The sequence below is a fragment of the Pinus tabuliformis genome, chromosome X, assembly GCF_031772625.1.
Source record: "Pinus tabuliformis cultivar Carrire ecotype Pingquan chromosome X, CPIR1, whole genome shotgun sequence".
NCBI classification, from domain to species: domain Eukaryota; kingdom Viridiplantae; phylum Streptophyta; class Pinopsida; order Pinales; family Pinaceae; genus Pinus; species Pinus tabuliformis.
The window spans coordinates 128,474,238-128,488,950 of record NC_142308.1 but is presented as its reverse complement, the minus strand read 5'-3'; the positions used below and the strand labels follow the sequence as shown (position 1 = coordinate 128,488,950).

At 38.3% G+C, this 14,713-nt stretch overlaps 1 protein-coding gene across 2 annotated transcripts in view; it reads left to right on the top strand.

Annotated features, from left to right (window-relative positions):
- The window catches only part of LOC149138764 (3beta-hydroxysteroid-dehydrogenase/decarboxylase-like), a 168,452-nt gene extending 166,309 nt beyond the window's left edge, over positions 1 to 2,143 (top strand). For both annotated transcript variants that reach the window (XM_089446875.1, XM_089446874.1), the window contains exons 9-12: positions 34 to 208; positions 324 to 480; positions 1,238 to 1,304; positions 1,391 to 2,143. In XM_089446875.1, the coding sequence (XP_089303001.1) occupies positions 34 to 208; positions 324 to 480; positions 1,238 to 1,304; positions 1,391 to 1,548 (557 nt within the window). In that variant the 3' untranslated portion in view covers positions 1,549 to 2,143. The remainder of the gene's footprint in view (positions 1 to 33; positions 209 to 323; positions 481 to 1,237; positions 1,305 to 1,390) is intronic.
- Positions 2,144 to 14,713: the final 12,570 nt, after the last annotated feature.

Here is a 14,713-nt window from a genome sequence, read left to right as displayed (position 1 = left end):
TCATATTTCATTTTAGCTTCTTATTCTGTGCAGTTGCTGATATACTCCTGTGGAGAGATGAGAAGCACACATTTACCATATTGGTGGCACTTGTAGTCGTTTTTTACTGCTTTTGTTTATCTGGATATACCTTTTTATGTGCTGCCGCGCAACTGCTGCTACTGATCTCTGTGGTGTTATTCATCCATAGTATTCTGCCCTCTTCAATGTTAGTCAATACTTACTTTTTCAACATAATATGAACTTTTTATGGGCTTGACTTTCCTCTGGTACTGACATTTGTATTGGAAATTCTAACCACAAAAAGGAAATGGACCTGACAGGCTAGGATATACTATAAAAAAGATTCCTTCCTCAGCTTTTGAAATCTCGGAAGAAACTGTACAGAATATCTTCCTTTCTATAAGATCTTCCTGGAACAATGGAGTAGCAACTTTGAAGCCTCTGGCCCAAGGAAAGGATTGGACACTGTTTTTCAAGGTAATCAAACTCTTCAATGTTAGTGTTGTAGTTTCTAGAATACTTTGTGTGTGGCTAGAGGGTAATGTTTGAAGTGGTCACCGGGACAACCTTGAGCAAATTCACAAGTAGCTAGATTGCGATGATAAAATATTATTTAACAACTATGAGCAGGTGCATAAGTAGCTAGATTGTGATGATAAAAAATTCATAAATGACTGGTGAATATCTCCGAAACCACAATTAGAATGTGGATGCCTAATAAGCACGGAGTTATGTTTAAATCTAGACCTTGGTCAGATCACAATCAACACATGTAACTATGGTGAAAATTTTCCAAACAGACACTGTTTTTGAAGGTAATAGAACTGTTATAGTTTGTCATGGTTTCCAGAGAACTTTTTGGGTGGGACTAAGGTGCTATGGTTGAAGTGTTCACTGGGACTGTTATGAGTGTATTTTTAAGTGACTAGATTCATGAAGCATGGTAAAAAATTCATAAGCGGCTAGTGCAGATCTCTTGAGCTACAATGAATTATGCAAATATGGATGCCTAATAAATATGGAGTTATGTTTAAGCCGTGATTTTTTATTACTAAATCTCGAAATCAAAGTCAATGAACATAACTATGGTGGGAATTAGAAATAACAATTTAGATAGTTGCTGGACTTCATCTGTTCTGATGTTCATTGTGTGCTTTCCTCCACTGAATGTTGAAACTTTTTTTCCCTCAGTCATTGTGATCACTAATCTTGCTGGCATTGATCATGTAACTAGGCAATGAGTCTCCTTTGTTTTCTCAACTTACTCGGAACAATCTCTTTCCCCACCTTGGTTGCAACAGGTAAGAAATCTCAATCGACTTAAGCAACATATACCTCCCAAATTTTAATCAGTATTTTTCTAATTTGTTAAATATTTTTTCTTCAGGCTTTATTTCCATGTTTACTTCCTTCTATATATACGAACAGAAGGAAGAAGAAATTGATGAACTGGCTAAAGTCACAGTCAAAGTCATCTTGCGTTTGAAGGAAACATTGATGAACAAATTGCCAAGCAATGTGACAGATTGTCTTCAGAAAATGTGACATCTGGTTTTCTGGAAGCCTGGCTTGATTCTGGAACCTGTCTCTCTTCTTATATATAGTTGTTTCTTGAATTACATTCCTTAGATGAGAGAATTGTGTATAGTTGAGCAATAATGGTTACTAACAGTTGCAGCGGTTGTTAATAACTGCAAGCCTCTTACCAGTAAGTAAAGTCTATGCCAAAAGACTAAAGTGGTGGCGGGCATTACGTGTAGGAGACGCATGTCATTGTTGGCATCCTGAATTACAGTAGTCTGTTGCTGTCTCTGTCAATACAGCAGTTTATTGCAGTCTGCTGGCATGCCATGAATGTGGCCGATTTGGCTGTGCGCAGGCATCTATTTGATATCGATGTCAATGGTTTGTTGTTGCAGTGTGATAAGCCGCGTTGAAGGAGGGATTTGCCTCTGCGCGCAGGTTGATTTTTGTGTTGTAATCTTATCAAAATAAAAAACAAAAAGTTGTTGAAAATTTTGTGAAACTCCGTGAAATTTCCATTCCCCAGTCTTCAGAGTGAATTGAAAGGGTATTGAGTCTCCAATCCTCCGAGACCCATGAGATGTAAAAAGGCTTGAAACTATCTCTTCTTTTATTTATAAATATAAATTTTTGATAACACAATTTTTGTGGATGTTAAAATATTAAAAAAAACAGTTAAAATTGCGTTTTGTTGATCCTTGTAAATATAATTCTTTCGTCATTGAATCCATATAATTCTATCATAGCACAATCTACATATGTTAAAATTACATCCTAAATTTTGGTGTATAGATGGGTTTATTTATTTTTACGAGTTAATAAGTAAATTTCCAATAATATTAAATGATGAAATATATTACATTTAATAATAAATTTATTATTATAAAATATTAAATTGGGTTAGTGTTTGGAATGGTATATATAATTTACTAGTTAAAAAATGATAAAAGAAATATAAAAAATAGTGTTGGGAAATTGTATATATGATTTGGGTTAAAAAAATGATAAAACATTTGTATGGAAAAATTGACATAATTAAATTTTTATATAATTTTTTTTTGGTAAGTTAGGTGTTACACACTAATATAATATTTGGTATTACATATTAATGCATGTCCGTGAACATTTACATTTTTCATTAGAAATATCTATAAGTAAAATAGAAATTAAAATACAATTGCATGTTAATATTGATATAATTAGCCTTGTCAATTCTATTTTTATCATTTGCAAATAACAAACACAAAAATGAACTAGAGTGATTAACAAAATTACATAACATAGTTTTGCTCATTTATGAGGTGAATCCACTTGTATAGTAACAGGTGGGTTGATCTCGTTCTTGGAGTCCGTAAACTCTAGATTAGCCAATTCTCATGCCATCTTTGTCATCTTCATTTCCAATTTCCTCGTATGTTTTTGGGTCTCATCGAGGCTCATAAGTATCTTCTATTGCTTCTCTAATATCTCCACCAAAATTTGTCCCATTATTGTTTTGACCTACTAGTAAATATCAACAACTTGCATATATTCTATATTGTGAGTCCTTGTTGTGCCAATGTCAGGAATCCATATCCCCACCAGCACTAACACTTCCTTATTGGTCATAAACTTTCTTTCAACCCAAGCCTTCTCTTTTGCCTTCTCAATCTCCTGTTGGACAAACAAGGGAGTGGTACTATGATAGATAAGAGCTAAAATTTTTGCAGCTTTTGTGTCGAGGACATGGAGTGCCTTAGACCCTCTTGTCGCCACTTTCTTCTCAATATCTTGTTGGACAGATAGGAGAGTGGTATTGTGATAGATAAGAGATGAAATTTCTACATCTTTTTTTGCTCGAAACGTGATGGGCCTTAGACCCTCTCATCACCACTTGCAACTTCTACCTCCCCTACCTCTTTCCATAATAAAATTGAGGTCACAAGGAGATGAAATATAGCTTGAGGAGAGTTGAGAAAATTGATACAAAGACCCCACAAACTTACAGACAACCAAAGGACGAAGAGAGGTACCAATGGAGATTGTTAGAGTAGAATCCCTGTGAAGACATCCTAAATAGGAAATATGCAAGAGGACTTGGCCATGACCACTAACCTCTAAGTTGTTGGGAGTCTTGAAACGAGAGTTGGCTTTCCAAGTTCTTACTTGAGGATAGTTCAAATTGAGAAAATGAATAAGACCAAGAGTAGGGAAACTTGAAGCCCATAGAAAGCTAAAAGGAAAGGGCTGTGAGGTGGATTAGAGTCTATTCACATAGGCGAAGAGAAACATAAGCTCTAGGAAATTGCGACCAGAAAGAGTTGAGTAGCAGATTGTGTACATTTTAGAATTGCCAATGTTAGGTTATACAAAAGGAACCACCTTTGAAAACTTGCCACAACATGTAGAGCATGCGACCATAGGATAGCCCACTGCCAAAGAAAGAAACACAGAACAAAGGAATTACTAAAACATTAGGGGAATTTTTGTTGAGAAATATAAGGCATTAGCATTAAGGGATTTCTCTTCCATTAGTGATTGCTTTTTACTTCTTTAGATTAGCATCTTCTTCATGTTATTATTAGTGTTCTTCTTCATCAAATAGTAACCAATGCATGAACATAAATACACAAGAGACACATCATGTAGGCTATGAGCCAGTGCCAAAACCTCTCACTCTTTGAGAGGAAAACCCCCACAAATTCTTATAGAGATTCCAATTGATGAATACCAAGACCAAGACCCTTAACCTATTGCCCTTCCAAGACCAAGACATGAGTCCTCTTTTCTTCTTCCTGACTCCTCTTTCGCTTTGACCTTCTGATCCGAATTAGATCCCTAAACATTTCCATGACTGTTTCAAATTATGTTAGGCTTCAAAATCTTATGAATAACAAGCTTATCAGAAATGACCTCTGGACAATGGCAATTGTGGCTAGCACAGAACAATGAGGACCCTCAGTCAAAGCGTGCTGACTGTTGGCCCATGGATACCGCGCATGGATGCAAATTGGCAATCGGAAGCCCAGATCCAGAAACAGAGGTAGTTTCTGATATGCACACTAATCGTGTATCGTAGGGAAAAACCCTCAGAGAAGGAAAGCCCTGAGCACTCGGTCATGAGGAAAATAGGAAACCGTGTGGAAACCGTTAGAAGGTGGGTCCCGCACCCAAAATTGGTAGGATATTCCATGCACTTCGAGCGGTAAGTGGGTTTGGTCGAGTTTAGTGCGATGCCACACACCGGGCGACGCGTGTCCAGCGAATGAGAGAGAAAACCACTTACATCGTGTGAGTGACGGTCGAGCAACTTACGTGCGTGATATAGACAAAGACCGTAGGATCTAGTGGCTCCAGATCAACGGTAGAGAATTAACTCGATGGATGACCGGATTCGATGGGAAAATAGACTAAGGCACATAAAGAGTTGAGGTCGGGCATGACCGACGAGCTGGCAGAAGAATCAATTTTGTGAGCAAACCCTAGCGTAACGGAAATAACGACCATTTAAAGAAAACTGACACTTAGTTCGTAAGGCGACAAGTGGCCACCTCTCTGTGCAACATTACACAACGATGATGACGCAGAGTAGGGGAATTCCAGCGGACATAGGTAGGCGGTCCGGAGAGCCGGGAAGAGGAAACAAATAGTTAGGGAGCAGATTGGATTTAAGCCACGAACAGACAAAGAGCAAAGGGGGAATAGAAGTAGAAAAAGAAGCGAATTGCAGAGAACAGAGAAGATGAGCTGACCTGCAAATCAAAGGCAGCATCGAGCAGACAGAAATAGAGAGAGTCCGAGAGTTTGTGAACTCCAGAGAAGGCTTGAGAGGTTCAGGCAACTCCTCTATGTGTACCTGTCTGGTATCAAGTACCAAATTGGGCTCATACCATCAAGACCAATTGAGGTCGAGATTCAGTAAGGGGGAGTTCGTGTACTCTAGAGGCTTTGGGGATCCAAGTACCACCCTACTGATCATCATCTGTTAAGTGAGACTCAAATTGAGCTCCTTATTGTAAAATCTCTGCTTTAAGACATAATAAAAAAGGCCACCACTGAAGGTTGGACCAGGAGACGTAGCCCAGGAGGATTGGGTGAACTCCTTATTAAATTTGTTGTGTTTTTATATTTGCTTACTATGTTTCTCTTATTGTTTCAAATGTCTATGTATTTCGCAATCTTATCGATCTGTTGCTTAAAATAACATAGACACACCCCAGAACATCAGTCTGTAATACCTTCATTAATGAACTGAGATCATTCACTAGTGATTTCAGATCAAGTGGTGTCAGAGCTTTAGGTTGTTAAGGTTAGACAAGCTTGTATTGGATTTTGCTGTTGAATGCTAACTAGATCAAAGCTTAAATTAGGAGAAGGAGAATTGGTCGAAACTAATCCGGAAATTGGAAGAGTCTATCCTCAAAAGAAAATGTCAGAGGAAAGTCCCTTGGGGCCAGACCCTCAATTTATAGATAGTTTCCTGGCCATGAGATCCATGGTAGAGGAAATGTATAGGGACTTTAGGAAACATAAAGATGAGGATTCCTCAGACTCCAAACAAGATAATGGAGAAGAAGAGTCTCTCCTCCATGACCACTCAAAAGGCAAAGGGAAAGAAGAAAGCTTTCTCACACCTCCTAATAGCCCTGAACATAAAAAGAAGACATCTTTGATGAAATTAGATGTTAAATTTGATTTACCCATATATGATGGAGAGCTGAATGCAGAGAAGTTGAATAATTGGATCAGACAAACTGATGTTTATTGCAGAGTGCAGAGTATCGACTCAGACAAGAGTAAGATTCAACTGGCCAGCCTACGCCTTGGAGCCACTGCCTTGGTATGGTGGGAAGGCAAGACCCAAGTTGACATGAAGAAACATGGTAAGATTCTTTCTGTCTGGAGTGAATTTGTTTCTGCAATAAAAAAACAGTTCTATCCACTAGCTTACATGCAGCAAGCCATGATGAGCTGGCAAACTCTTCGCCAATTGAAAGGGAAAAGTGTACAGGGTTACACCCAAGAATTTAGGAAGAGAGCTTTGATTCTAGGAATTTCATTAGACTCACCTGAGACTCTGTTGAAGTACATAGGTGGTCTACATAGCTACATGAGGCACACTATCCTCATGTTTAATCCCACTAGTATAGATGAGGTATCTGTTCAAGCTACGCATCTAGAAGCTAGAGGAAAGAATGGGAACTCAGAAGTTGGGGAATTATCCAAACCCATTGCAAGCAAGAATAAGGAGAAAATAAAACAGAAATGGAAAGAAAGGAAGGCTAATACTACACAAAAGACAAAGTCTTCATGCACTCATTGTAAAAAGGATGGGCATGATGATGAGCATTATTGGATTCTGCATCCGGAGTTGAGACCTAAGAAGTTCGAGGGAAAGAAGAAGAAGACAGCTGCAACTATTCAGAAAGATTTGGGGTCGGACTCAGGAGATGAAACAACCATTGCAGCCACAGGTATAAAAGGTAAGAATTCTGAAGCATCTATTAGTAATTCTACACAATCTATTGATGATGAAGAAAATGAGAGAAAAAGACATGAACTTTTCCATATTCGAGTTATTTCCAAACATCAAAAGGTTGATACTTTGTTTGATAGTGGCTCACAAGTAAATTTAATTTCTGAAGCAATTGTAAAGAAGTTGGGATCACTGACTACACCTCACAAGAAACCATACCCATTAGGTTGGTTAAGTGACAAAGCACAACTACAAGTGACTAGACAATGTAAACTTAAGTTTTCTTTTGGGTCTGCATTTGTAGATGAGGTTGAGTTAGATATAGTTCCTTTGGATATATGTTAGGAAGTCCTTACTTGTATGATAGAAAAGCTATTTTCTATAGAGCTAAGAACAAGTATCTTCTTGTTAAAGATGGAATCAAATATTTTGTAAGAGATCATAAGCTCAAGAATAATTATAGTCTCATAAATTCAGGGCAGATGAAACGAATTGTAAAATCATGCAAACAATTTTTACTGATGGTTGTAAAGGAAAATAAACCTGATAAAACCAATGTATTTGAGAGCTGTGATGCTAAACAGCAAGCTGATTTAGAAAAAGTTGTTTCAGAGTATGATATCTTGTTTCAAGAATCTAAAGGTCTGCCACCCAAAAAGGAAATAGTTCATGATATTAACTTGCAGCAAGATGCTCCATTGCCTAACATCGGAATGTACAGGTTGTCCGCTTTAGAGAATGCCGAAATCAAGAAGCATGGGCAGGAGTTGCTCAAAAAGGGGTTCATCAGACCTAGCACATCACCATGTGGGTCTCCAATCATTTTGGTGAGAAAGAAAGATGGCTCGTGGAGAATGTGCATTGATTACCGAGCACTGAATAAGATAACGATAAAAAATCGTTATCTCATTCCTCGCATAGATGATCTATTAGATCAATTGAAAGAAGTTGTTTATTTTTCCAAGTTAGACTTGCATAGTGGGTATCATCAGGTCAGAGTTGCAAAGCAAGATGCATGGAAGATTGCTTTCAAAACAAAGCAGGGATTGTATGAGTGGTTGGTTATGCCTTTTGGCTTAACTAATGCTCCTGCTACTTTCATGAAAATAATGAATGATGTACTCTAACCCTTTCTTGATGATTTTGTTATTGTATATTTGGATGGCATTCTTATATTTAGCAAAACGTGGGAAGAACATTTAAATCATGTTAAGCAGACGCTAGATGTTTTGAAAAGAGAAAAACTTCATGTTAAACTCTCAAAATGTGAATTTGGCAAAACATCTTTGAATTATTTGGGACATATAGTAGGGGGTGGTGAATTGAAGATAGATCCCTCTAAGGTGGCAATCATTGTAAACTGGCCTAAACCCAAGTCTGCTACAGAAGTGAGAAGCTTCTTAGGAGCAGCACAATATTGGGGAAAGTTCATTTCTAACTTTTCCTTAATTGCAGCTCCCTTACATGCTTTGACAGGATTGAACAAGGTGTTTCAATGGGGAGGCAAATAGCAGAAAGCCTTCGACACCTTGAAAGAAAAGATTAGTACAGCATCAGTACTAGCACTACCTAATCTTCAAAGACCATTTGAGATCCAAACAAATTCCAGTGACTATGCCATGGGAGCAGTGTTGATACAGCATGGTAAACCCATATGTTATCATTTTGAGACATTTAATTCTGCAGTAGTTAACAATCCAACATATGATAAAGAATTGTATGCATTAGTACAGAGTGTGAAAAAGTGGAAACATTACCTAATGGGCAAAGAGACAGTCATACATACTAATCATCAACCACTTCAATATCTACACTCCCAAACTAAGTTGCAGCAATCAAGACAGTATAGGTGGATGGGTTTTCTACAACAGTTTCATTTAGTCATCAAATATAAAAAGGGCATATACAATAAAGTTGCAGATATGCTATCTAGAACTATTATAAATGCATTCACTATACTTAAGCATAATTTAGCATTGCATGAGAGCTACATTGAACAATATGCTCAAGATATAGATTTCAAAGATGTATATGCAACTTTAAGTCAGGGCAAATGAGTAGAAGAATTGGATTATCACATTAAGGACCAACTCTTGTATCATTGTGAGAAGCTATGCATTCCACAAACTGAAAGGGTAAATATAATTTGAGAAGCACACACTTCTCTAATTTCAGGTCACTTTGGGGTAAGCAAAACAGTTTCACAACTACAAAGATTTTGTTATTGGCCAAAAATGAATGAGACAGTTTCTAGATATGCAAGAGGGTGTACCATGTGTGCTAAAAGCAAGCTCAACAATAGAAAACTAGGCTTGTACACTCTACTACCAGTTCCGTCTCATCCTTGGGAAAGTATTTCCATGGACTTTGTTGGAGGACTGCCTAAATCTAGGAAAGGTCATGACTATTTATATGTTGTTGTGGATAGGTTCAGCAAAATGTGTATTTTTATACCTTGTAACAAACAGATTATAGCTGAACAAATTGCAAAAATGTTCTTTCAGCATGTATGGGTTCATTTTGGATTACCCACTTCCATTATATCTGATCAAGACACTCGATTTGTTGGGAAGTTTTGGTCGAGTCTGTGGGAACTGATGGACACCAGACTAAAGAAAAGCATAGCTTTTCATCCATAAATAGATGGCCAAACAGAAGCAGTCAACAGGACAGTGATCCAGTTGCTCAGAGGCTATTGCAGCAAGCATCCCAAGCTTTGGGATGAACATTTGTGTTATGTGCAACATGCTTACAACCGAGAAAAACATTCTTCTACACAGAGATCTCCTTTTGAGACCTGTTTTGGTTTCACACCAAGGTCTCCCTTAGATTTTGTCTTTGGTAAAGACATAGCAGTTGATGGACACAGTGATCTGGACAAGGCAACCAAGTTCATTGAAAAAATCCAAGAGACTCACCAGGCAGTACAGGAACAGTTAGAAAAGAGCCAAGCCAAATACAAGGCAAGGTGTGACAAGTATTAGATGGAGCATAGTTTCCAAGTTGGTGATCAAGTTTGGTTGTATATCAGCAAGGACAGAATGCAAGGTGAAGGTAAAAAGCTTAAGCCAATAAGGTATGGACCTTTCAAGATACTTGAGAAAATTGGTGAGAATGCTTTTCACCTTGATTTATCAGCTTACATGCACATCTACTTAGTCATTAATGCAGACAGCTTGAGACTATTTGAACTTTCATTAATTGAAGATCCCGAAGAGCAAAGATAATTGCCTTCTATTGATGACCTGTTACCTGAATATCTCAATGAATTGCAGGAAGACACAGTTTTGGACAAGAAGGTGAGGACGACGCGCAGGGGAGATGTTGAGTACCTTAGGATTGGACTCAAGGGTTCCAAGCCAAGCAGTGCAAAATGGATAGAGATTGGACAAGTGAGACAGTTATACCCTCACTTAGTCGGTGCTTGCAAACCAACTTTTGGTGGTCCAAAAGCTTTTTTAGTGAGAAGGCCGTGATCCAAATTGGATCCTTAAACATTTCCATGACTGTTTCAAATTATGTCAGGTTTCAAAATCTTATGAATAATAAGCTTATCATAAAAGACCTCTGGACAATGGCAATTGTGGCTAGCAAGGAACAACGAGGACCCTCGGTCAAAATGCGCTGACCGTTGGCCCTTGGAGACTGCGCATGGATGCAAATTGGCAATCGGAAGCCCAGATCAAAAAACAAAGGTAGTTTCTGATACGCAATTAGCGCAAGCGCTAATCGCGTATCACAGGGAAAAACCCTCAGAGAAGGAAAGCCTCGAGCACTCGATCATGAGGAAAACAGGAAATTGTGTTGAAACCGTCAGAAGGCGGGTCCTACGCCCAAAACCGGCAGGATATCACGTGCACTTCGAGCGGTAAGTGGGTTTGGCCGAGTTCAACGCGATGCCACACACCGGGCGACGCATGTCCAGCGGATGAGAGAGAAAACCACTTACATCACGTGAGTAACGGTCGAGCAACTTACTCGCGTGATATAGATGGAGACCGTAGGATCTGGAGGCTCCATATCAACGACGAAGAATCAACCCGATGGATGACTGGATTCGACGGGAAAATAGATTGAGGCACATAAAGAGTTGAGGTCCGGCATGACCGATGAGCTGGCAGAAGAATCAGTTTCGCGGGCAAATCCTGGAGTAACGGAAATAATGACCATTTAAAGAAAACTAACACTCAGTTCGTAAGGCGACAAGTGGCCACCTCTCTGTGCAGCATTACACAGCGATGATGATGTAGAGGAGGGGAATTCCAGCGGACAGAGGCAAGCGATACAGAGAGCCGGGAAGAGGAAACAGTCAGGGAGCAGATTGGCTTTAAGCCACGAACAGACAAAGAACAGAGGGAGAATAGAAGTAGAAAAAGAAGCGAATTGCAGAGAATAGAGAAGCCGAGCTGACCTGCAGAGCAAAGGAAGCATCGAGTAGACAAAGACAGAGAGAGTCCGTGAGTTTGTGAACTCCAGAGAAGGCTTGAGAGGTTCAGGAAACTCCTCTATGTGTACCTGTCTGATATTGAGTACCAAATTGGGCTCGTACCATCGAGACCAGTTGAGGTCGGGATTCAATAAGGGTGAGTCTATGTACTCTAGAGGCTTGGGGGATCCAAGTACTACCCTACTGATCATCATCTGTTAAGTGAGACTCAAACTGAGCTCCTTATTGTAAAATCTTTGCTTTAAGACACAATAAAAAAGACCACCACTGAAGGCTGGACCAGGAGATGTAGCCCAGGAGGATTGGCTAAACTCCTTCTTAAATTTGTTGTGTTTTTATATTTGCTTACTGTGTTTCTCTTACTATTTCAAGTGTCTGTGTATTTCGCAATCTTATCAATCCGTTGCTCAAAATAACATAGACACACCCCAGCACACGAGTTTGTAATAGCTTCATTAATTAATTGAGATCATTCACGAGTGATTTCAGATCACCTTCTTAGCATCAAGACATAGTTACCATCGAGACCTTGACATTAATATGTCACAGAGATCTTATTTCTGTGATGACATTGAGTCCTTATTGATTCCTTGATATTGTGATAGTACCAAGCTACATCACTACAATGTCACCTAAATATGTGTCACTGCAATCTGAGTTCCTATAGTGAAATACTTGTCATTGCAACTTATCTGATCTTGATTCTTTTACTTATCACTGTAACGTTCATTCAAATCTCATAGATAAACCTTAACTCCTTGACTGTGAGACAACACCCAATTGATCTCTCCAATCATGTACCCTGATTGAGCTCCTTTACCAAACTTATTGCTACAATCTATCTGAATTTGTCACTGTATCTATTCATCTAAATTCAAAGAAATATCATAACTTATGTTGACTGTGATCAACCCTAAATAGAACCTTGTTGTCTCTTTCTTATCCGAACTCCTTCAATGAAAATGCCTTTGCAATCCTGTACCTTATTTGAACTTCTTCACTAAACTGTTCGCCCAAAAAAACTCAGAGAGATGTCTGCACTTCGTTGTGTTTCTACGAGGAGCCTAGCCTCATATATATAGTTGTTCGACCATATATTAAGCTGACATTACCATCCGAATAGGAGTGACATTTTAGGTGATTTGACATAAGTTGTTTTCTTCATACTGCAAGCCGACATCAAATCAAGAGGATTGAGCTTGTCTTGGAGAGATTTCTAGACACTAGATTGACCCATATATATTTTACATATGCTCAAGAAGAGCTCTTCATACATGACATTAATTCTTTGACCTTAATAAAAAATCCTAAGGCTCTCAATGGGAGCCATCTAAAATAAAATGACTTACTCACGAAACATATGAAGCAAGGCTTACAAAAATAATTTTATTTCATTTATTACATCATTTACAAAAGTCACAATTACATGTCATTATGAAGAACGAACCTAGTTACACTTTTCAACAATTTTGAGGTCTAAAATGGGCCTCCTAAGTAAATTACAAAATAATAGTGGAAATAATAAAATAAGATTAGATTACATCATCAAATAAATTTAGAGGGAAAAAAAGAAAAAATTATTTTTCAACTTGTATTTTCAACTTATCGTCTTATCAGTTACTCAAATTTCGAGCGGCAACACTCATTAGATACAGAATTTGATTCCTCATCCAAAGAGTACCCATGTTGCATACTTTCGATGCACCCTGCTACATGAAAAATGAGAAATACATGAAAAACGTGATTGCAATCATGTTTTTTCATGTATTTCTCATTTTTAGTGTAGCAGAGTCCATCAAAAGTATGCAACATGGGTACTCCTTGAATGAGGAATTAAATTTTGCATCCAATGAGTTCTCCCACTCGAAATTTGAGTAAAAACTTAAGGATATAAGTTTAAAATACGAGTTGAAAAAATAGTTTTATTATTTTATTATTTTTTAATATTTTTACTTTCTTACTCCAAAAATGGTGAATCATCCCCCATGGTTATCATCATCTTGAATCCTATTGGTTCTTATAAAGTTTATTTTGGTTTTACATTTTTCTTAGGAGGCTCATTTTAGACCTCAAAATTCCCCTAATGTTAAAGTAGGAAAAATTAACATGAAACAATGAGGGGTGGAATGAAAACAACTAGTTTAATAAAGAGTGGAAAAGCAATGACTTGTCCTTCTAATCAATTCCTTGACCTTCAAAACTCTATGTGGTCTCTTGATCTCCTGTCTCGATGCTAATGCGTTTATACTTCTTATAATTGACCCTTGTATTTGTTGTCACCCTCTGAAAAGAGAGTTTCAGTTGTACAAAGAGGTTGTTGTGCTTTGTAAATTGGAGATTAAAGGAGGAAGAACAAGTCCAGTTTAAATTGTTTTGGAGAAATTTCCATATTCTCTTAAAACCATTTCTTTCACAAACCCCATTCTTTCCTTTGTTTTTTAAACTCTAGCCGTAGTGACCCATTTTTAACTCTAGCCGAAATCCCTTTGTATTTCCAACTCTAGCCGTGTTTCCCCATTCCCCTTTGAAATATCTTAAAAACATTCATAAAACATACCAAAGGCCTTTTAAAAGGCTGGGACCTGCAAAACTTTATCGTTATCGGCCAATTTTCCTTTACAACACATATCCGCTCATCTCCCTTTTCCTTTTGCGATTGCGATATCGCATATCGCAAAGTTTCTTGCCTACTGCAATAAAGTTCTTCCCCCGCCGATTGCGATATCGCAAATTCTCCGCTGATATCGCATATCACAAATTCCTCGTCGATTGTCATATCTAAGTCCCTTCTCTGCCTGCCGATTGCGATAAGGTCCTCCCTGCCGATCGTGATATTTCCACCTTCCCATCGATCACAATAAGGTCCCCCCACCGACTGCGATATCGCAATCGGGGATCACACAAAACAGAACTCCCTCCTCTATTGAAATCCCTTCCGACTTATGATTGCGATGGACCCGAAAGGTTATGTATTTTGGTTTTGAGAAATTTCAGGTCCGACATATTAGGAAATCACCATAAAATTAGTGTTAAATCCCCTTTTCACTTTTCGATGGCGATATACGAGTCTTGGTTCCGAATGCGACATTTTATGTGTGTCATGCCTTATTGAATTTTCTCATCCAGACAATCGGCAAGCACTATAAAATGTGGTAAAAAGGCCCTCTCTTGTATTGCGATTGCGATACCAGCAGGCCCAGATCAATGACCCAGATTGAATCGGCTTGGATCAACGACCCAAATTGAATCGGCCTGGATCAATGGCCCAGATTAACAAACATTAA